The 24,382-nt window shown below is 34.9% G+C and overlaps 1 protein-coding gene across 3 annotated transcripts in view; it reads left to right on the top strand.

Moving 5' to 3' along the window:
• The first annotated feature begins 327 nt into the window (after positions 1-327).
• Positions 328-24,382, top strand: part of LOC149780945 (inositol monophosphatase 1-like) — a 36,639-nt gene continuing 12,584 nt past the window's right edge. The window contains exons 1-6 of one of the 3 annotated variants that reach the window (XM_089938047.1): positions 328-454; positions 2,100-2,192; positions 5,972-6,043; positions 11,897-12,030; positions 17,360-17,464; positions 21,138-21,183. In XM_089938047.1, the coding sequence (XP_089794173.1) occupies positions 2,130-2,192; positions 5,972-6,043; positions 11,897-12,030; positions 17,360-17,464; positions 21,138-21,183 (420 nt within the window). In that variant the 5' untranslated portion in view covers positions 328-454; positions 2,100-2,129. Of the gene's footprint in view, positions 455-2,099; positions 2,193-5,971; positions 6,044-11,896; positions 12,031-17,359; positions 17,465-21,137; positions 21,184-24,382 lie in introns of those variants that run through there. The other 2 variants (XM_089938049.1, XM_089938048.1) reach the window with 2 other exon arrangements.

Below are 24,382 nucleotides of genomic sequence, written 5' to 3' on the forward strand. Positions count from 1 at the left end.
AAAAGTTATAGGGAGGATAGAAAAATCTGAGAAAATCTATAACTTAGGTGAGCATAAGAGAGTCCATTGTAAGATCTAGACCGGGTTGCATGCTACAATACCCCTCCCCTTCCCCCACTCCCCCGCCCCCCCCCCCCCAAAAAAAAAAAGATGGAAAAAAGGATTAGCGACACATTGAAACTGGTTTGAAGCTTTCATGGAATAGTTATGTTGGCAGTATGACAAATCGTATGACATAATGTGATTCTTTTATGGAAAAAGACGGAAAACAGAATATATATTATTAATTAAAAAAAAGAATTTTACTTGACGGGAAAAGCAGACTGTGTTCCGAATGCGTGAACCTTGTCAGGTGGGGTGCTTCGAAAAGAAAACGGAGGTTTCTACTAGACAACAATAACAGCAAGACAGGGCGTTAAAAATTGTCACCAACATTTACAAGTCTTTTCATCAAGTAATCTTGTAACCTTTTAATTTATTTTTCCCTGCAGATGTTGCAATAAAATTTGTTATATATATTTTGTTTTTAAGGGGATATAGTGCAGGATCTTGGTTATTCTTGTATAATGCTACAGTATAATCTATGTAACAATATGCACACATTTTTGGTGACCGGTACTAAATAGTCTTTGTTATTCATTAGTTTTCTCTTGTTACGATCATTAAAGAAAGAAAAAATATCCGACACTTTTGATATAGTCCTTCAAAATTTTATTAAGTTATCTTTACCGTTCTTTAATTTCAAGTTTAGCAAACATAACAGGTCCACTTGGAAAGGGTTTCTTCGTTAACTTGTGCCTTAAAATATATCCCGGATAGATGACACGTTTTCAGTAACTCTGTCAGATTGTACCAAATGGAATGGCACAACATAACTACTGAGTCTTTCTTAATATTTTTGAGACTTCTAAATAATTAAAGGTCAAATAATTTTATGTTTGACAAATGTATTGGCACTTCATTTGCAATGTTGCATTTAAGCCTTGGAGAACTCCATAGGATGCTGTCATTCAGAGAAAACAGTCTCCATATAGCAGCAGCTACGACAGTTTCATGTGCAAATGATTAACATGATTTTATATGGAAGTTAATGCCTGCTGTAAACTGAGATTAAATAGGTTCTCCTTTTTTAAGTTTTTTTTAAAAATGTGAATGAACATCATATTGATTGTATACTGTAATTCACCCTGAATGCATTCTGACCTTATGCAGAGACATCATTCATACAAAGTGCTGATATATATCTGTTAACTGCGAAGAAAGGATGTGTCTTCATATGGTGGCTATGTAAAGATGTAGTGAATTTTTCAAAGACCATGAACACGGCTGGCGTGTAACCACTGAAAGATTATCCATATGGCCACTGTTGAATACATTGTGGACGAGTGTGAAATACTATAAGATTGCATCAAATCAGCCAGTGAACATGGGCTAATTACCCATGAAATTAAGAGCATTGGTTAATAGAGGATGGGGGTGGATAACAACCTTTTAATGACATTATTACAGGTTAACCTCCCCCCCCCTTTTGATAACTAGTACTCTTAACTTCATTTATGACATGTGCCTGCAAATTGAAATATCACAACACTACCAGTTTTAACTCCAGTGATCTGACAGTGTGGCATTACATGTACATAGAGTGAAAGTAGACAACTAATTTAATTTTATGAAAGAATTAACTAAACATCTGATTTTCTGACAATTTCATTGTTAAGTCCCCAAACTGCAAACAACAAAGATCCTGATCTGCAGTAGCATAATACACTACAGATTAGGCATTTTTTGTCTGTTCTGTTACTCCTAACAAACTGCACGGAACCAGCTTTTCTGGCGCATTTTGTGACAGCAGACCTGGGTATGTGCAGTTTGCAGTTGGACTCATAAGCCAGTATGTATAGTACAGATATTGTGGCAGTCAAGTATATGACAGACCAGAATATTGGACATGACCAGCCGTATCATTGGTCAGTTGTCCACTTAGATCAGCTTGTCTTGGGGTTTGAGTACAGTGCAGTTTGCATTGGACTCATATTATAAGTGATTATACATGGTAACATACAGAGATAGATTAATTCTGACATGCTTTTACATTGCAGAAAAGGCCATAAAGAAATAGATTTTTCAAGATGGATCACAATTTACATGAGTACTATGAAACAGCTATTGCGGTGGCTAAGGAAGCTGGTGAGGTAGGGAAATTTTACTGCATTTGAGATAGCTTAATTTTTGTATAATTATATAATTTGTATTGTTTGTTAGTTTCTTCTCTTTAATTATACTTAGTCTGTGTATAATAGTATTATGGACTTAACCTTGTCCAAAATCAAGCACGTGACTAGCAGCTTTATTTTGGTTAACAAATAATACCTAGTTAATATTTCCCTATGAATGCAGGTTAAATATTATGATCTTTCTCAATAGAGGTGAATATATTCATTTGGGTCTTGGTCTAAGACATTGGTATTTCCCATGGAATAACTTACGGTACCTGACTCTACCACATTCTTTAGTATCATTTTAGTAACAGATTTTGTCTTGTTGACAGCTTAGAATATTCTAGAAATGAACTTGACATTCATCCTGGTTTTTCTTTTGTGTTTTTTTAATATATATATTATAATCTTGTTTACTTGAGAAATTACTCATTCTTGCTTTAACTTCTTTAGGCAGAATCAGTCTTATTCTTGTGTTCAGTACAGTACAACCTGTTAAGAGAGACAGCCTCTTCTGCCAGCACAAATGATCTCTCAAGACAGGTGGTCTCTTGTAACAGGTTTGTACAAAAAGACCAGTTTCCAAGGTCCAGTTTCAGAACAATTAAAAGAAACATAACCACAATCCCTGTACATATATTCTATTCTTTATTTAGTTCTTGCTAAAATAGTGTATGCATTCATCTAAAAACAAAATTATATAGCAATAAAGATAAATTTCTATCATTAAACATGAAACCACATTTACTTTTGAAGATCACATATATTAACATATGAAATCTTTTCCGATTTACTCCTTTATCTTTATAACAAACTAAATTTGTTTTACCAACATTTAAACTGCTTTTCTGCGAGTGGTCTGCTGTTTTTCACTTTTCTGTTACAATAATTATTTTCTCCAGCCTTAAAATTTGTCTCTTTTTAGTTGGAGGTTTGTCCTTTGTTCTTAAGATTCTAAGTGTTAACATTATTAATGATCAGTAGTAATATCGAATGTAAAGATGGTTTTGACTGGTTTGGGGACAATATGACAAATTTATACATGTGCATTGCATATCTAACAATTAATGGGGAAAAAAAGAAAGAATTATTTCATCCAGAAGCATAACCTTTTTCTCAGAGACAAAAGTCAACAGCTTCATTCAAAGAAGACATACAGGGATTAACTCTTTAAACAAAGTGTATGACCCGGTCGCACCAATTTGAATAGACGACAGGTTTGTGATTGGGATGCAGTAACTTAACATTGGTTGGGGGGGAACAAACATCACAAGTCTTGAACACTATCAACTGAATCCTGCAAACGATTCTCTATCAATTTGCTGGTTTAATAGACAATGACATTATTCACCCCCCAGGCAATAGTGATTAACTCTAAAGAGAAACAATATACACGACCACTATGTCAATTTCGGCACTACAATGGTAATTCATGACATGTAGATTAGCCTGGTTCATGGACTGTAGCATCTATCACCGGTAGCCGCAACCCTTTTTTTTTAAAATAAAATTTTATTATTCCTTTTATGTTTGTTTTAGATCAGAACAATTGTTACTAAGCAAGCGGTTGTTGTAACAATTGATTACATATAGATCAGTGGTGTCTATGTTCTTGTGATACAATCGTTCATAGGGATGCTGGGTCCTACTAATATATATGATCTACTATAAAATAAGGTCAGGAAGCAGGCTAAGTGCAGGAATAATTAGTCTGGTTCCCTGCTTCATATGCTGCCTGCATTGCTCTCCCCTATACGGATAGCAGAGAACAATGCAAGAAGCATACGAAGCAGGGAACCAGACTAGGGAATAATCTACATGTACTTAAGTCTGGTTTACAACAAAAACTAAACTATAAAATGTTATAAGGATAGCTACAATATATCAGACATTGGTAGCCAGCTTATTTTTTTAATTTTATTTTAGAACGGTATGAGCAGTCATTTTTACAGGGATTAAATAAAGGTCACTGGAGTTTATCCTCACTTTGGCGATGCAGTCGTTCATAACAGGGTCAAAATGCATATTTTGCCAAGACATCGTGGTCACTGGTCATGTTCAGCAGGTGGTCCTCACGACAGAGCATTTATATAATAAAATTGATCTGTGCATTTCCATTGTGATCAGAAATGACAGGTGGTCACTCATAGCAGTATTTATTGTATTTGATTTGGGTGAAATTATTGATTTAAATTATTATTCCTGGAAAATACAAAGTGTTCTTAAGTAATATTCGTGGACAGAAACATTAAAATGGAATAATTGTTGTTTCAGACAAGGACATCTTAGATTATATTATTGTGATTCATCAAAAGACTTGGCACATCTCCATGTCACAGGCACTCATGACACATCAACACATTTAGTGTTGGATCTTATTTCAAACATCACTGGAATTTAATTAAAACTTTATTCATTAGCACTGTTGATAGAACTTTTTGGACTCTTTTGGATATATATAGTGTTAATTTAGATATCCCTTCATTATGCACCTAATATTTTATATGCAGAGTGCATGTAAGCATATACCAGTGTATATCAAGGGAAGTTGTATTTATAATGCTCTTCTTCCAGCCTTGTCCAAAAAAATATATTCTTTTCCATTGCTTTTCATGGTTTCTTACATAGCAGATTGACACCAAACATTTATTCAAAAAGAATAAATATAAAAAAAGATAGGTTATAATGATTACGGATAATTTCGTTATGATTCAGTTCACTCATTGAGTAGTTTTGCCAGGAAGCCACCTAACCCCAGTTAGTTGTACTTGTATATTCATTCATCCTGCATTGTTTGTATTTCTAATTGAGTTATTTTCATCACAGTTCATGAAAGTCAAGCTTCAGAATATTGCAATCCTGCATACTAGAGCTGGGTGCCATGATCACTTTTGTACCCTGATATACTGTGGTATTTTTTAACTTACCACAATACATACCAAGGTATACAGCAATTATTAGGGACAACGAATTTCATATTCTGGGGCAGGGGTCTGACAGTGTTTATAATTTGTATCTGTCAAATGCTGGAGAAATATTTTGCTCTGATTTCTAGCAAAATAACTTATTTGGAGAAAATTTAATTATCTTGAGATGAAAGAAAATTAAATATCTTCTCTCAAAGGAAACTAACAGCCCCTCCCCATCCCTTCCAAAAAATTAAATGTTCAGTACCTTGTAGCAGAATTGAGAGCATGTTGATGAAACCAGGCAGTGTTGATACTCAAGCCTCTGGTTTACTAGCTACATTATTAATATAATAGACAAGGAACAGATCAGAAAAATATCTATCAGAGAGGGCCAGTAAACGTACAAGACAGTCAACAAATGAGAAAATATCTAGTGGATTTTAGAAATTATGTAAAGTTCAAATAGAATAAAAACAGCTCTGCTAAAAATCAAAGGAAAACTTAGTACTTAAAATATTAAAATATGCTATTAAATAACTAAAATGAAGGACATTTTTTAAAATCGAGAATTGGTCCATACTTTTGGATCTAGCCAGAATATCTTTCACAATATTCCAATTGGCCACTGCATGTGTGACACATGTGAAATATGTGATTAAAGGATTATAAATATGATTATTTTTATAATATTAAAAATTAATATATGACAAATACAATTGTTTTGTAAAAATGTTTATAATTTGTTGAATTGTTTTATCATGAGAAATGAAAACATGCTGTTAATATCATTCAAATCGTAACAAGATTACTTGGGAATTTCCTCATACATGTATTCCTTGCTTACAGAAACTACCAAAGTACCAGTCAAGTGAAAATTATTGTGGTATGCATTACCAGGAAAAATACTGTGGTATACCGGTAATATTGCATGCACCATTTTTTAGTACCAATTATTTTCATACAAATCTATTCAAGGTGTGTGTGTGTGTGTGTGTGTGTGTGTGTGTGTGTTTGTATTCATATGTTGTATTTCATGGTTAGAAGCAAACTTCAAAAACCTTGAAAAGCATAAAATTTCATTTTGACCTTAGAAACCTAAAATAATCCGTAAAAGACTAACAAAAACCTAAATTAAAAAAAAAAATCTAAAAATTTGAAAAAAATCATAAATACCTCTACCCTAACCATACAGAAATGCATTTTGTTGCTGTTTTTCGTTAGGCTTGCCTACCATGGAGATAATCTTGTAACATTTCTGTGGCTTGAATTCAAAATAATTTGGAACCTTAACAAAAATTGAAGTTTTAAAATTTAATTTCACTTTTAACCCTGTTATTTGAATTTGTAGATTCATTTTGAAGTTAAAATAAGAACATGAAAAGAATATTAAATCAGCAAGAAGAAGTGTTATAAATTAAGAACTCTCCATACATTAGATAAGACCTTTGTTATATTCTTCAGCTTTTGGCCCTGTCTTTTTTATTTTAACTCCATTATACAGGTCACTATTATCAAACAGTGTTTAAAAGCTTAATATTTCTTGTGTTTCATTAAAATTATGGACCAATTTAGTTATCATCTGACCATTATCATATCTTTTGGTCTACTGAGCAGTGCTGATGTACTTTATATTAAACAACATAGTCATGGTATGTTACATTTGGGAGAAAAAGTCGTTATCATTTATTTCTATATATAAAAACTTTAAAAATACTTATCCTATCTTTCTTGTAATATAATCCTGATTGTGACAAGTTTAAGATGTCCAATTTATAAACAAAGTTGTCTAATAATAATGCACGTTATGAGATAAAATCAGCATCTGTTATATGTTTATCATTCTTTTATTTTCAAAATATGTTATAAGATGGACAGTAAGCTGCCATTTTTGTTGCCTTCAAGTGTGATTTAACTGTGATATAAATTTGATGAATTCAGTGGTTTCATTTGAAGCAGACAATATTTTCACCATATATTGGTAAAGGAGTTGCTGCCTATTATTTGATAATTTTACAAACACACATTTAAAAGCTGTAATAAAAGTTGTCATATTATGTTGGAGATGATTAATCCACATTAGATTAGCACCTTCTTATATTTAGTATATATCAATCAACATGAAGAAGGGGCTTTATTTTTCCAATTCAGCAGCATTGAAAACTCCTGGCTGATACACAACTGAGTTTGCATGAAAGAAAACCATAAATGTTCAGTCTCTTTTCTTTAGCTCCCTATTGATCATGAACAGGCATGATCATCCACTAATAATTAGGCAAGACAGGTGCTTTCCTGACTTTTGACCAGAAAAAAAGTAAAAATAATAGATAAATTATGAAAGAGTTCTATAAATTGTGTAGTAGGGAGGGGCGACATGAAAAAGAAACACAATAAGACTGGATAGTGGATGTTTATTAACACAGTATGCAAATGATAGCAATGGCAATTAACATGTCAAACATTTACTTAGAGTTCAACCAAAATACAAGCACATGTGACATAAGATACAGCATGAATATAACACAAAAATTGTTAAATATATTGAAGATTTATTTAACTTGAGTGTTGCCTTCAATTTTGTTGGAAATAAATCAGTAATTTAATTAAAATATGTAACATTTACAGCGTACTGCATCTTCAGTCCAAAGCTTTGTTCACATCACAGTACATCTTCATAAGTTGATTATTTTTATTGTTGACATTAGTTTTTGTACAAATACTATTGTTTTAAAAATCAAGATTGCTTTTTTCCATGTTATTCTGTCACCTGGGAACTTGAATTTTCCAGTGCTTTTATTTTAACACATTGTTAAAATAGATATTTTATCAGCTAAGTATTTATAGATTATTTATTACATTCAACTTGGATGCGGTCAGTCGTAGGTTTGATCCCCGGACGAGTCATACCAAAGACTTATAAAAATGGTACTAACAGCTTCCTCGCTTGGCGCTCAGCATTAAGAGGTGAGTATTAGGACTGGTCAGCCTGGTGTCAGGATAATTTGACTGGGTGGGACATCATGCTAGATTTCTGCAGCATTATGCCCGAATGCTAGACATCATAATAAACTGCCACACTGCAGACATTGTAGCGATATGACTGAAAAATTATTAAAGCTATGTTAAAAATCTAAATCACACACATATTTTATTCAAAGAACTATGAACTTATTGCAGTGGTTCAGTGTTAATATATTAATGAATCTGATGGTTATGCATGATAAATGTTTTCTTCAAAATTGGGTAGAACCCATACGATATCAGGGGGGAAAAAACGCACCATAGGTATGAAGTATCTAAATGAAATATATACAAAATTCTATAACAGACAAAATATTTTCCAATATATGTTGTTTATTTTTCTATCGAGAAATAAACCCCGTTTAACTTGAGTTGGTGCACCAACACTAGTTCATTCTGTAGCGAGGTATACCTTCCAAAAAGGGTTTTGTCCCCTGGACCACCAGAGTGAGGTTTTGTCCACCTCTGCCCCTCCTCCTTGCTAATCTTTTCAACTTCTTCAGGCTTTGTATATTGTATCAAGTTTTACAGCTACTTGTGCCCAAACAAGAAATGTTTTTCTTTTTTTTATAATTATATTTTAAAAGAAAAATAAATATTTCAGATAATGCTTGCTACTTGTATGAAAGGTAACAAACAGCTGATTGAGAATTTTGTTCTGTTATTCTGATAGTGTACAAATTGTTCCGTAAACAAAAGAGATAAAAATGACGTGTTATTTTCTAATTGCTCAGTGGCTTCCTTTGCCTGTTTACTCAGTAAGAAGTCATTTGTAACTTTTCTTGGTGTTGTAAACATAATAGATCTTAATTAAACTGAAAAGAACACAGTCATACCTGTCCCTCACCTTTGCTAAGTGGACACTTAGTCACATTGGCCTATTTAATTTCCCCTGGCAAATTTTCTATATCATCATCCGGTGTCCTGTATGCTAAGGTCGTCTGTCTTCTACATTCATCCAGTGGTCATGTGTTTCTCTCTGCCTTAAGTTGTCACTAGCATATATCTTCAGTGACTGCTCAGTCGTTTGCTTCATGACAAAGGTATTGTTCAGATAAAGATAGACTTGTTGAGAGTAAGTCAAAGGTGTTAATATGTCAGATTCAAAAGTGTTTTTGTCATAAGGGTAGAGGGTTAAAGCAATTCATTTGCTGGATGGTGGGAAAAGTAGTTATGTTATCATAGCATAAATATGTTGCCTTTTGTGCTAATTTGACTAGTTTGTTCAATATCTTCATCTATTTACCTATGAATTAAAGATCTCACTGAAGAAAACAGACTTTGAGAAGAGATACAAACTACATCCTTTTACATTAGGGACAGGGTCATTCACTGTTGAAAACTTGTCTCCAACAGTAGGCTATGTTTCACTTCACAGTAGCCATATGTGGCTTTCTTTTGTTTTCTTTTCATCACAGGCTTCTCAGATACACTAACTGTCTTTTGATCACCATAACCGTTGGTTGCACCCTCCCTTTGGGGAGGTTGAGAACCATGATAGTGGGTTGCTCCCTCCCATCAGGGAGTTTGAACACTGCAATACATATTATGACTCTGGCAAAGTGTTGGCCCTTTCCATTACAGATGAGGTCTTCTCCATCTATTTCTCATTGACCTCATGGTATGGGGACAGGGACAGGACCAAGTTTCTCCCTCTTTCCCCTTCCTCCATCCCACCCTGTGCAGGATTTACAATCCATATACAGGATTGAGGCTAGGGATGGGGACCGTTTTGGTGTCCCCCCTACCCAATTATACCTATGAAACCTTATGGAATATGGGTCCTTCCACCTCAGGGACCTTGGTCCATTATGCCCCCATCGGCTAGTGGACCTTGCCATACCAGTTGAAGTGATGCTGCAGCTTGTGTCCCACCATCACCTCACCAAGTGGTTTCCTTTCGGAAGGCTACATGTGTTACATCATTGAGGGTAGTGAGATGTTCTCGTCTCCTCTCTGCACCTCCAGATCAACCAGGGCCTGCGACACATAGTATTCCTCTGTCCCTCCATCAAGGTACATGTTGATACCCAGCCACTCTCCTACTCAGAGTGTCGTTAAATATGAGGATGATGATGCTCTCTCCATCCTTTTTGACTCCAATGAGTTTGAGACAGAAGCTGTGGCAATGACACATTCTCTCAGTCCCACTCCCTCATCTCAGGTGGATGAGGAAGAAGAGGAGGTCTGGTCCTTTGATAAGGTGACAAACAAGGTTTACTGTTTGTTACCCACTGACTTGTGATATGCTAGGTGGAGAATCATCTGTGATTGGTACAGTAGGAAACATATTGGTCTTGTCTGCCCTTCTATAACTTCCTTTGCTGTTTTCCTTTTGTTCCTCTTTGAGACCAAGAGATGTTCAGTATCCACTGTCAAAGGCTATCAAGCTGCTTGTGTTCTTTGGTCATTAACGAAAGCACTGTATGAACCAATGAGTGAAGCTTCCTTTTTGGATCTTGCACTCCAAACTGTGTTCCTTCTCACCCTTGCCTCGGCGAGATGAAGTGAAATTCATACCTTGTCCATTGACTCAGGCTGTCTTATCCCCTTACCCATAGAGGTTCCCAGTTTCAGTGAATATGTACATGGGATGATCAAGATAGAGTTTTATGCCCCGTGTGTGCACTTCGCTTTTATCTTAATGTCTCCAAAGCAAAAAGAAAAGGTAGGAAATATCTCTTTCTCCCTGTTAAGGGCTCCGTAGACATTTCAGTTGCCACTGTCTTCCAGTGGATTGTCATGACAATCAAATGAGCCAATGTATCTCTCACCGATCGAAACTTCACCTTTATGAAACTTAAAGCCCACGAGGTTTGAGCTGTTGCTATCTCATGGGCCTACTTTGACCATCCCTCTCAGGAGGATATTATGAAAGCAGCTTTTGGGCTGTCCCATAATACCTTTTCCTCCTTTTACCTCCGCTTATTAGTACAACAGAGCACAGGAATTTTTTCACTGGGTCCATTGTTATGGCACAGCATGTTACTCAGAAAGACACAAAACATTCTATGAAGTGTACCTCTCCCTCTATGGTGAGTACTTTTAATTTCTCTGTTTTTGATCAGATTGACATCAGCCTTCCCACCTACCTGACAAATTCAGCTAAGCAATAGCAACAGGATAAGTAATTGCTGCTATTAAAATATAGCTTTTTGGGGAGTTAAACTAATTATAATTATGCAATACTTAACTGTTGCTATTGTGAATACTCTTCTCCCACCCAATTTTGATATCTTGCATAATTGTCGTCTGTGAAAACATTATCCTAGTCTCATAAAAATGTGCACTCTCCTCCTATTTGAAAAGACTTCATTTTATGAGGGTTACCTATTGCTTACGTACATAGCACATATATAATACCTCCTTGATAATCAGGAAGACTGATTTGAATGATAAAATGTGGCACAAAAATGTTAGAAAAGCAGAAAATTGCCAGAAAGTAATAAAAAAGTTATTGTACATATTTTGTCCATTATAATATCTTTTAAATGAAGTTAAAATCTCCCTGAATAGTGTTTGAGAAATATCATATGTATTCATATAAACTCCTAGACACTGAACACTCAAATATATGCACATGATATGAAAAGCATTATATATGTGACACTCACAGACAAACTTGGCATGCAGTAATCAAAGCAGAGGAAAGTTTTTAAAAAAATCTACATGCAAATTTTGCATGGAGTAGTGGCAGCTGTATCACTAATGTTGTGAATTCTTTCAGTTTATTAATGTTTGTATCTTTTTTAGGTGGTGAAAGATGGCTTTTATAAAGAAAAGAAGGTAGATACTAAAGCTTCCTTTGCAGACCTGGTTACAGAGACAGATCAAGCTGTGGAACATCTGATCATGTCCAGATTTTCTAGCAAGTTTCCAACACACAAGTATGTACTAATTGACATCAGTTGATAATGTCTCACAAAACTGTACATAGATCTCATAATGCTGTAAACATTGTCTTGTTTCTATGAGTTAGTGAGTTTTCTTGGAAATATTATAGTTTAGTTTTTTTTAATATTCTAGTTTAGTTTTCTTGGAAATATTCTAGTGGATAATCTGATTCCCTACTTTGTATGCTCAATGGGTTTCTGTACGAGGTCAGGTGAACATCCATGCCATATTGTGATGTGATCACACACAAAAATGGATGCATATGGAAAAAGTTCAATAATCAAATTGTGGCACATTTATTCCTTCAGTTTTCTGTTTATTAATGACACCATACAAACTTTATTAATGCTTTCAGTTTAATCTATTGCAGTTGTTATCTTGTGTTCAAGTTTAACCAGCAATTCAGTCATATTATTACAGTTCTAACTTATTATAATGCATTAGTCAGAGTCCATAACTGATGACCGCATTATATACTGAACTATACAGACCATGATATATCTGGAACCACAGTATAATGAGAATAGTATAATAAAGAGAACTGGTATAATGGGTAATATCAATTTTTTAAAATAATTGTATTTTGAAAAGGATGTCTGTGTGTGTGTGTGATTTGGATTTTTAACATAGATTTTAAAAAAATTCAGTCATATCGCTATGATCTCTGCAGTGTGGCAGTTTATAGTGATGTCTTGCACTGGGGCATCATGTCGCAAACATGTAGCATTATCCTGACACCACAGTCACATTATCCTGACACCAGACCGACCAGTCCTAACACTAACCTCTCAGTGATGAGTGCCAAGCAAGGCAGCTGTTAGTACCATTTTTGTAAGTCTTTGGTATGACTCAGCTGGGGATCGAACCCATGACCTCTCGCATCCAAGGCAGACGTACTAACCACTAGGCCACAGGAACGGTCACAAAAAGGAAGTGAAGATATAAGAATAAGTTTCATCTTGTTTTCTTTCAACCCTTACTGTTATACATTGGTATCATTTTAGTCATGGGGTTTGAAGTAGTGCTGCATTATAATCGGAGGTACATTATAATGGGGAAATATTGCACATTTCCCACTGTGTCATATATATAGTTCCTTCTGCAGTTGATTTCTTGATAAATTTTACATCAAAATTGAAAAGATGTTACTAGGGCACAGACTGGGTCCATGTTGTTTTGTTCTTGATCTCAGTTCCTAATGGGAGGAGGGAATTTTCACCTTGGACTGGGTACTAGCCCCAGGAAAAGAGACAACAACACAATAATGTCAGTAATACATAATTCAACTTTATGACTACAAAAGACAGAAGAGTGATAATATTATGGAAATTTGACCCAAAACTGAACATCTTTTCTCTGGTGAAGTGAATCTAAGTGGAAAGAATTATTCCTTCTTGCATCTTCTACAGGTAATGTCTTCTGTTGATCCATCAGAGTTTTGGGAACTTTGTGTGGTAACATGTCTACATGTCTTTTTGGCATGATCATCCAACTTTTTGCACATGGTTATGAGGAAGATCCCATGAAAATGGTGGAAAGTTCAGAGATCAAGGTTGCAGGATCTTACATTTATGCCTGATGAAGTTAAATAATTCTCCACTAAATTAAAACTTTTAATTTCTAAATTTTTATAGGCAATCAAAACCACATTTTAGTAAATTGTGTTTGACAAAAGAGAGAGAGAAAAAGTGGGAGAGCAAAAATAGCGCATGTAAGCAAAATATGGTCTCATTAATCAGTGCAGTTTGATTGGAACATACAAAATTAACATGATTGTCAGATAAATGGGTTTTATATCCCCATGCTTTAGCATTGAGGATAATAAGATCTGTCAGTCTCACTGACCATAAATTTATCTTTTTAACTGCTGGGTAGAAATTGACCACACTTGTTAGATAAATTGCCCATATAGATTACCTATATGCAGGACAGGTGAATACACGAACTACTGCTATTATTATTTTTTTTTAAAATACCTTTTGTCCCCCACATTGGAACAGTATTAAAAATCTGCTATATGTCCATCACACATTTGTGTACTCCTTGCAACTTCAAAGCTGTTTAAAATTAAGAAATGAAACAAAATTAAGAAATGAAACTTAATATATGTCAATATTAGAAGATGCATTGTATACCACACTGGGTATCCTATGTTCAGTGTCAATATCACTATTCAATATTTTCATTTTTCTGTTATATTTTTCAGATTCTCTATAGGTTTATCACATTTTCCCTTGTGCTATCTTCTTTAATTTTTCCAGAACACTTTCTTCTCAGTGTTTTGAGATTAAGGGACAAAATGTTGACATATTTATACATCTTTCTTAGAAGGTGTTTTGCATACCATTTACATTTTTATCATCAAGGTCAAGGTGATGGGTCAGAAATTTTGCATCACACTTTTGTTTGTTTTATAATTGTAGAGCTATTTGAGATAAGTGGATACAATTAGGAATACTTACATGATACATAATCTGCTGACCGTTACAATTTGACCATAAGCCTTCCTGAAATTGCCTTTAAATTATGAACTTAAACAATAATAGCAAAAAATAATGAAAATATGTGAGTTGCAGTTAAATTCAGATATTAGTTTGGTAGGGTTTAGTCTGGATCCAGGTATTCATATTAGCTTTAGTGGATTTGGTCAGAATTCAAGACTAACTTTAAATGAGTACTGCAAAATCTTTCATCTGCCCATGGTTTTCATGCAGATGTATGATTAGGCTTTTTCATGCAGCATGATCTAGATTTGTCATCCAACAAATGTAAACAATTGATGGCAAGAAGGACAGTGAACAATTGATGGCAAGAAGGACAATGAACAATTGATGGCAAAAAGGACAGTGAACAATTGATGGCAAAAAGGACAGTGAATAATTGATGGCAAAAAGGACAATGAACAACTGATGGCAAAAAGGACAATGAACAATTGATGGCAAAAAGGACAGTGAACAATAATAGATGGCAAAAAGGACAGTGAACAATTGATGGCAAAAAGGACAATGAACAATTGATGGCAAAAAGAACAATGAATTGATGGCAAAAAGGACAGTGAACAATTAATGGCAAAAAGGACAGCGAACAATTGATGGCAAAAATGACAGTGAACAATTGATGGCAAAAAGGACAATGAACAATTGATGGCTTAAAGAACAATGAACAATTGATGGCAAAAAGAACAATGAACAGTTGATGGCAAAAAGAACAATAACAATTGATGGCAAAAAGGACAGTGAACAATTGATGGCAAAAAGAACAATGAACAATTGATGGCAAAAAGGACAATGAACAATTGATGGCAAAAAGGACAATGAACAATTGAAACAAAAAAAAACAATGAACAATTGATGGCTGAATCAGCATCTTAAAGGAAAATTCACATTATTCAAAAAAGCAGGAAGGGCAACAGTTATCCAAGGTGCATTAATTGGACATTGTGTCATGCTTATTCAAGTATTGCTTACAGCAGGATAAATAATGACCATCACACTGTGAAATGTAAAAAACCAACAAGATTTGCATAAGCTTTAGAGATCTAGCAAGAAACCATTGACATCCATGGAGTTTGAAACTGCTAACTGGAGGTCACTAAGGTCTGTGTGTACTTGATGAACCTTCTAATTGAACTTCTGGATCAGATTACACAACTGAACTTTTCAAATGCATGTTTTCCAATTTGACAATAGCAGCTGGTGATATTTTGTTACTCTTTATCAATGGAAGGCATGTCACGTAGCTGTATTTAGGGTGTTATCATCAGGGTCAGGTTTCACTGTCTTATTCCTTCTTTGTAGCTTTAAAGCTGTCTGAGATTAAGGGATTAAACTTGGAATAGGTGTACATAATTGTTTTGTTGCACAGTGTTATCTTCAGAGTCATAGATTAATACCATAGTATATCTAATTTTTGTGCAGTTCCAATTTTGGGGATTTTATTATTAACCCAAACCATGAATTTAAAGACCCAACAAAAAATTAGCCACATATGATAAGAAGCCCCACAAAGACACACCACATATGCTGACACAAGCTGTTCCATTGGCATGAAACCTGTGGCCTTTATGTCACATGTCTTGCATGCTAACTCCTGAACCACAGACTTCTCGAGGTACAGTATTTATTTTCATATGTGAAAATATTCATTTTGGAAAATTGAACAGAGCATGTCTTTCAGTCATGACTAGCACACTTCATAAAACAAGATATAAGAACATATTAAAATTTATTCTGTTTAATCCTTTTTTTGCAGGATACATTTCCAAGAGTGCAAATTATAAACAGATACCTAATTCTTAGTCTAATTATTATACATCCACAAGACAAGTTCTCAGATTGTTATGTAATGATTATAGTAGGTCATGCTTGTTATTTTCTGAAGTGTCATTACTTCCCTTGTGTTACTCAGAGAAAAAAAGTGAATCTGATTACATACTTATTTTATCCATTAATATTACCATTAATAATGGATTGTTCTTATGTTGTTTCTGAATAGACAAACAACATACAGTGCACAAGCAGATGCTAGAACATATAAATGTTCATTGTACAAGACTGGGCAGAGTCCAAAGATTCATATCTTTGGCTTAGTGGATTTTATCCTACAAGGAATGCATTTCTGTTACTCAGAATATTTTATTATTCAAATAATAAGGCACTATCTTTGTTGAACGGTTATCAGGGGTAATTGCATAAATATTTTCTTCAATATGCTTTAAGATTTGTTTTATTAATTCTTTGTTAAAAGATGAAGAGGAAATTTTTATTTACAGTTAGGAATTGTCATATCATAGTGTGATAAAAAATATTGAACAGAAGTAAAAACAAGTCTTCTGATGTCAAACAAATTTAGGCTTTTTTTCAGCCCTCATTATCCCTAACCCTATTCCGTATGATTCAAACAAGAAACATAAATGTTTTATGAAAAGTTTATTAAAATTGTTTGTAAAATCTCACAGTTATTAAGATTTGAATTTTATATATCATAGTAATTTTTCTCAATTTCTCAGATGGGCACACTTCTATCTGGCCACTTGTGTATGTAATAATTTACATCATATTGGTGACCATGTTAGTTAGCAGTCCATTGTAATCTCTGTTATGAGACAGGTGATTTACAGAAACAATCCTTTGCAGAGGAGTCAGTTAGTCCCATGAAAAGTGTGTAATAAAATAAATTTGCATCAACGAAACTGACTTTTACACGCAGTTCATTTTGGAATCCATACATTTATATGTAAAAGATTGTGGCCATGTAATAACTGAGTGAAATTACCTGGTCAGTTTCAGTTTTATTTTGTATACTTTTTTCCCATCAAAATAGGTTTATAGGAGAAGAGACAGTTGCTGGAGGAAAGAAATGTGAGTTCACAGATGACCCAACCTGGATTGTTGACCCAATAGATGGAACCATGAACTTTGTTCATGGGTATGTTTATGAATAAATTAAAATTTGAAGTAATAACTGAAATTCTTTGCATGAAGTTATTATGATGATTTTAATTGCCAATAAGAAATGAATTATGAACTTTGCTTTTTTCTTTTATAGATTTACTGCTAGTACCTACCAAGTCATTCTTTGGTGACTCACTCTGGGTATCATTATGACTGAATGGGCATCATTATAGAATGACTTACTCTTGGCATCATTATGACTCATTCTGACCATCATTATAATATGACTCAATATGAGATATCTATTATATGACTCACTATGAGGACCATTATAAGATTACTCGCTTCAAGTATCATGATAATATGACTTTCTATGAGTATCATTATAATATAACTCTGAGTTTAATTATGATAAGATTCATTGTAATAAAGTTCACTGTTTGCATTATTATATTATAACTCATTATGGGCATCTGTATAATATGAATCAATATAGGAGTGTTTGATGATAACTCACAACGGGCATAATTATGATATGATGTCATTGATTTTATTTTACATTGGATTCAATAGGATTGTTACCCTAGATATGATGTTTTAATAGTATCCAGGTGTTTCAAATACTTTGCAAAAGATATATCTTGGATGATGTCAACTTTTGAAAAAAGAAATTAAATTTGTATTTCACAGTTCTTGAAATAATCCTACATCAGCACTTTGTATGCAGAACATGAATACAATTGTCTTGAAAATTACCAACATGCAGGTCTGAATATTTTCTTAATTTTGCCAGCTTCAAACGATCCAGAGAGGATTAATGCAGCTGGTCATAAACCAGAAGAGCTTATGTGATGGCCTGTTATTCATCCATCCATCTGTTGGCCATCTGTCCATGTATGATTGTTATTGCAACTTCTAAACTGCTGGGAGGATTGCCAAGAGACTGTACACACACATTCATCCAAAGGTAGTTTGTTGCAAATAAAATTGTGCCCTTCAGACATCCAATACAGTTGTCACAGTCAATGGCCTTCTTGAAAATCTTGTTTCTTCTGTAAATACATTACCTCACAAATCTATCCCTCCCATACTACTTTTAGTAAAAGGGAGCTAAAAGTTGTCTCTTGATTCATGTGGCAGTTGGGCAGAGTGATCTCCCCATAGTTATAAAGTCTTACTACTTCTTCTCATATGAAACGGCATGCATTCTCTCAAGAGAGATCTTGCAAGCCACTTTCAACTTGGAAGCATACCATTCTCAGTTGGAGGTGTTCTTTCACCTCAAAGGAATGTATACTACATCTCTTTTTCCAACCTTTCTCTTTTCCTTATGCTGACAAAGTTCTACCTTTCAATTTGCTAACACTTTGTTGTCTTTGCATCTTTTAGAGCACTTTTTCACTTGAATGGGTAGCTGATACGTCTCCACAGGATAGGTTTGGACTGCAATATTTGTATGAATCCAAGGTTTGTATTGCAGAACCCCGTTATATCTGTATAACTCCATCATTTCTGGTACCTATAGGTGAGTGTTCTTTACCAAGGCATTCCTAGTGCTCTGGCACCATGTTTCTATGATTTACATGTATAGACCCCATCAATGAGTCTTCCTAAAGGAAGTTTATCATTATCTTTTAAATTATTTTATACCTGGACATTTCTTACCTTTATTAGTTTGTCTGCTATCGCTGATTTATTTACCTAGGCAGTCTTAAAAGTCCAGACACCATGCTTCAATGATTCTACCTGTCCATGCCATCCTTGATCATTTCAATAGGTCATATTGGCATTAAGTTCGCCTGCTATCACCTTTTTCCAGGTAACCTTCATTTGGTTTAGCTCTGTGCCCTCTCTGTATTCAAACAAGACAGGTGTCTATGGCCTTATAATTTATTTTCATCATATTTACCTATATAAAGTCGGCTCGACTTAAATGCATATCGCTTAATTGCTTAGATCACTTAAGTGCATAGCAAAAGTATGGTCCCGTTTTTCTTTGTAAATATACATGAATTCCGCTTAAATGCATCCTCCGTTTATATGCATAGCTTGGGTCCGGTCCCAAGGCTATGCATATAAGTAGAGTTGACTGTACTTCATTGCTTATTAGACTGCCTGTTATGAATTGCCATCCCAACTGTAAGTTTTAGCTCTGCACTGACATTGCATTCAAAATGACAGGTGCTGAGCTCCACATTTTCATATGTTCTGCTGTTTTATCTTACATGTTAGAACCATGGGCCAGCAACAGAAACATACTTCAAAGGATGATGACATCATCAGTCTGTATGCTGCTCTTTCCTTAGTGCAAGATTTTCTGGCAGACAGGTGCGATAAGTTTACTCTTCACCCTTCAGCTGTGAAGCACTGGAAATTGACACGATTGGAGACTGTTCTGGCACCCTTGTCACCACCACTAGACTGTTAATTATTGGTGAATCCTATCAGCCTTCTCAGACTCCATTTCTATTGTGGAACAGCAAGAGAAAGAGCTAACAGCCAGCCATCCATTCCATTTCTGTTGTGGAACAGTGAGGGAAAGAGCTAACAAACAGCCATCGATTCCATCTCACTCAGCAGATACACGAACAGGTTATGTGGATGAAACATCCCATAACCTCTTTCAACCTTACAATTCAGATGATATCCCCCCCCACCATGCAAATGGCCTTTTTCCATTGTGACTAGCCTAGGCCCTATACTAGGTGTTATGAGGGACTAAAACAACCATTATTTTTAGACTCAATCACAGCAGCCAACCCCCAGTATGTCAAACCAGAGTTATGCCAACATGTGCAGGGACCAGTCTAACCCATATTCCACCTTGAGACACTCTTTAGTCATGATGTCATGGTCAGTTCCTCATGCTTCAGCAGATGTCACTTCACAAATCTCTTGTCACTTTGCCATGAAAAGATACTCCTTAATCAGTGACTGTCTTCAAGTCACAATTTCTAATTTGGGGCATTCTACGGGTTTCGTGAGTGGCAGACCTCAGCACTCTTCACCTGCTAAGTCCAAGGCATTATGGGAGCCCACAGCCTCATTTCATACCACCAAGGACAATGATGTTTGTTCTCAATGGATGTCATCAATTTTAGACTACATGATGTCATGGGAAGATCCAGTCTTCTGGGCCTCCATTGAAGAAGTTTTCCATCTGTTACTGCTGGAGTTCAGCCCTTCTCCTCCCACACCGGCAACCACCTGGACCAAGGATCCAGCATCAGATTCTGTTGATTTTATAACAAGGAAGGCGGAACCCAACTTCAAGTTGTTTCTGCAGTCAGGGAGGGTTACAGACATTCTGACCTGTATTTACCATCAATTACAGGATCCCAGCATCAGAGTTTTTTATAACAACAGCACTTCCCTTCCAACTTCTGTCAGTGGTCCTACTTTTGCTACATGACAGTCTTTCATTTATAACCCCAGTAGTTTACTGTGATATAGCCACTTTGTATTGTATACATGTTGAATTTTAAATCATTGATGTATTTTTAATAAATGATTCACTGAAATGTTTATTAAACTTTGATGCATTGTACACAATCATGTTACAGTAATGTTCAATAATCATAGAAATTATATGTGTACTGAGTGAAACAGTCTGCCACATGAGCTGTATTACATGTATTATTTTTCAGTCTCTGATATAAATATCTTATTTTATGAATATTCCTGTAATGTAAATCATTTATTTTCAGGATTCCACATGTATCAATATCCATCGCCCTGGCAATTAACAAAGAGGTAAACCAAGAAAATAACCAAATAGTTGTTTATCATTTCATTGATACAAAGCTCATCTCTCACTTATGGAAACCTTGAGGTATCTATAAAGTGACTTGTATGATCCCTATTTACTTCATGTAGTGAACAAAAAATTTGTTTCACTTTTTGGAACTTTTTAGAATTATAACCAGTTAGCTCATTAAAATTTTAGTTCCTCTTACCATCTTTGACACATTTATGTCTAATTTAAGCTTTGATATCACAAAATCAATTCAGACATTGAAACCTCACAAGACCATAACCTTGGTACACAAAGTACTTTCAGTTTGAATCACTGTTCTTTCTAGATTTTTATTGTTTAAATTCAGCAATTTGATATGAACATCATTGAAGAGGAACCTGTCTACACAGAATTCCAAAGTTTTCTGTCCCATTTGAATATCATATAACTAAAATTTAAGTAGACTTGTGTCCAGTGAGTGGTTTTAAAAACCTAACACCATGCACAGTAAATTAAAGCTGACATAGAAACATGTTTAGGTGCAATGAAATATTGTAATTACCACAGATACATAATTTAAACATTGTACACATGTGTGTGTGAGTGTCAGATGCTGTTACAGGCACAATGGTCATAATATCCTTCCACCATTCCTTTAACTAGATATCCAAATAATGGGGTTGATTTTAACTAGATATCCAAATAATGGGGTTGATTTTAACGAGATATCCAAATAATGGGGTTGATTTTATCTAGATATCCGAATAATGGGGTTGATTTTAACTAGATATCCGAATAATGGGGTTGATTTTAGTTTGAAAGTACACAACCAGGCTTTACATCTCTTGTGAATCTCATGGAAGATTGCTTGCTTTGCATGGATATTTTCACTTACTAAACCTTAGAGGCAAGTTATTACCAAAGCAAGCTGTGACAAACAAATTGTGACAGTGTAGGCATTACAATATTCTCAAAGTACACAGTCATATGAAATTTCAAAATATATTAATTGTTTGGATATTTTGAAATTTCATATGGCTGTGTACTTTGAGAATATTGTAATGCCTACACTGTCACAATTTGTTTCTGTATGTCAGAATTAGGGTATTGTTTTGTTATTGCAAATTTATTTCTCAAAATATTCATCTTCAACAGTTGTCAGTGTCAGTTTTTCTAATAGCGACAAGAAATAAATGTTCATCCAAGTAGTTAAAAGACTTGTAAATGTATGTTAACTTTATCCACATTGACAGACATGTAGACAAGGGCCATCACAAGTTTGTGCTTGATGAAACAGTGTCATGGGCATGCATTCCCTTCAGCATCCACGTCCCTGTACTTCCCTCCCCGAAACAAATACAGAAGACTCTGCAAAATGCCCCTGCAGCTTGGCATTCTGTGTGGTCACCCATATCACCCACCTCATACAATGGCCCTGGAGCAAACAACTTTGCTATGTCTTGCCGACATTCACTGGTGTTCCAAATACCCAGAGTAGAACCTGAAAGAAGAAAAATGGCATCCACAAATTAACATCACAGACCTGGACAAACTTTGTAGATGCAGTGTGGGTAAGGAAGAAGCCTATTGGTTTTAGGTTCCATAGGTCAAGGTCAGGGTCACTTTGACAGACAGAAGAAAATGGTTTTTCTACTGTTACTGGATTAAACTTTTAGAATTTGAGGTATAAACCTCAAACATCACAGTCATGGTTAGTCTAATAAGAAAATGGTTTCTACACAGTAAGTTTCATTAAGACCACATACCTTGACATAATATCAAGGTCATTGAGACCTGTTAGTCAATAATCTTCAGAATCAACCATGACCTGTTTAGACTAGTGCCAATATAGCGTACTATATATATAATATACCATTCATGGTTCTCTTGTCCCACATATGTTCTTGGGTTGAAGTGGGTGGGTGAATAAGGAATATCCCACAAGAATGATAGGCAAGGAGATTAAAGGTCCCAATGAGCAAATTCTGTATGGTTACAGGTTTGGAACTGACAATATAATCAAATATTGCTGGAGATGAATTGACATCAGCATAGTAGGTAAAGATGTGTACCATAGAATGTAAATATCACAACTGGTCTGAAGTTCAAAGGCCAAGGTCACAGAAACATAAATCATGTGTCGGGTGATGGGCATTAGATTTTTTGTTACCAGATTGACTAGAAGACTTGGTGTATTCTGGTAGATGATGGAGCCTGGCAGCAAAAATCATGTTCACACTGTGATTTGGGGGTTTTTTTGGTAGTAAATTGCTAGAAGCTGTATGAATTATCATCAGTTTCCATTCATTTATTGTTATCAGGAATTTGTCACTTGTTAGCATTGGAATAGATTGGTTAAATGGTAGAGATCAAAGTTACAGTGGATTTTGAATTATGTGTTTCAAGAGCTACAGAGACATCATTGGCAGCGTGATATTAAATGTATAGATTTTATATTAAAATTGAAAACTGCCAAAATGAAAACATATTAGATACACAAGATATATTTTGTTCTAGAGGGCAGCTTACAATTAGGGTAATAAAGAAACCTCAGTCAAAGGTTACAATCATGGTAAGGCTTATAATATAATAATGATTTTTACACTAACTTGAATTAAAGACCGCATGCACAGATGCTCTAGGGCACATAGGTGCATGATTCACAAAATATTTGTACAAATTCACACACTTCGAGAACAGTGCTATGCAAGAACTCCCACAAATTAGTTTTAAGTTGCTCATATAAAAATGTACTCTGTCCAGTATAGAACTTTTATTTAACTGGTGATCCATGAAGTGAATGTCACAGTATAAATCATGGTGTGGGTAGAGGCATCATAGCATTGTCTTTTTTTCTGGTAGACAGCTCTTGACACATCTAAATACTTTACCTTGACATGGAATGGCTGTTAAACTAAACTTAATTGGCATATTGGGCCCTAGAACAAGCATTCTGTTGTAGTTTGAATCTTGCATTTGTGAAGGTAGTTTACCTAGAAAACTCAAAATGGCTGACTCCAAACATTGGTTCATCATCAGATGACAATTTATTTCAGCAAATACTGGCTGATGATAGCAATTAGGACAATGTTTTTTAGAGTCTTGAAGTATATCAGTCTGGAGGAGCTGGGGGAGTGGAAATGACGTGATTTTGAACCCAAAACTGATGGTCAGTATGAGTCTGTGTACATGCTAAATGGACAAATCAGGTGAAAT

This window comes from Sinohyriopsis cumingii, chromosome 16 (assembly GCF_028554795.1).
Source record: "Sinohyriopsis cumingii isolate HCF-2022 chromosome 16, ASM2855479v2, whole genome shotgun sequence".
Taxonomy (NCBI): domain Eukaryota; kingdom Metazoa; phylum Mollusca; class Bivalvia; order Unionida; family Unionidae; genus Sinohyriopsis; species Sinohyriopsis cumingii.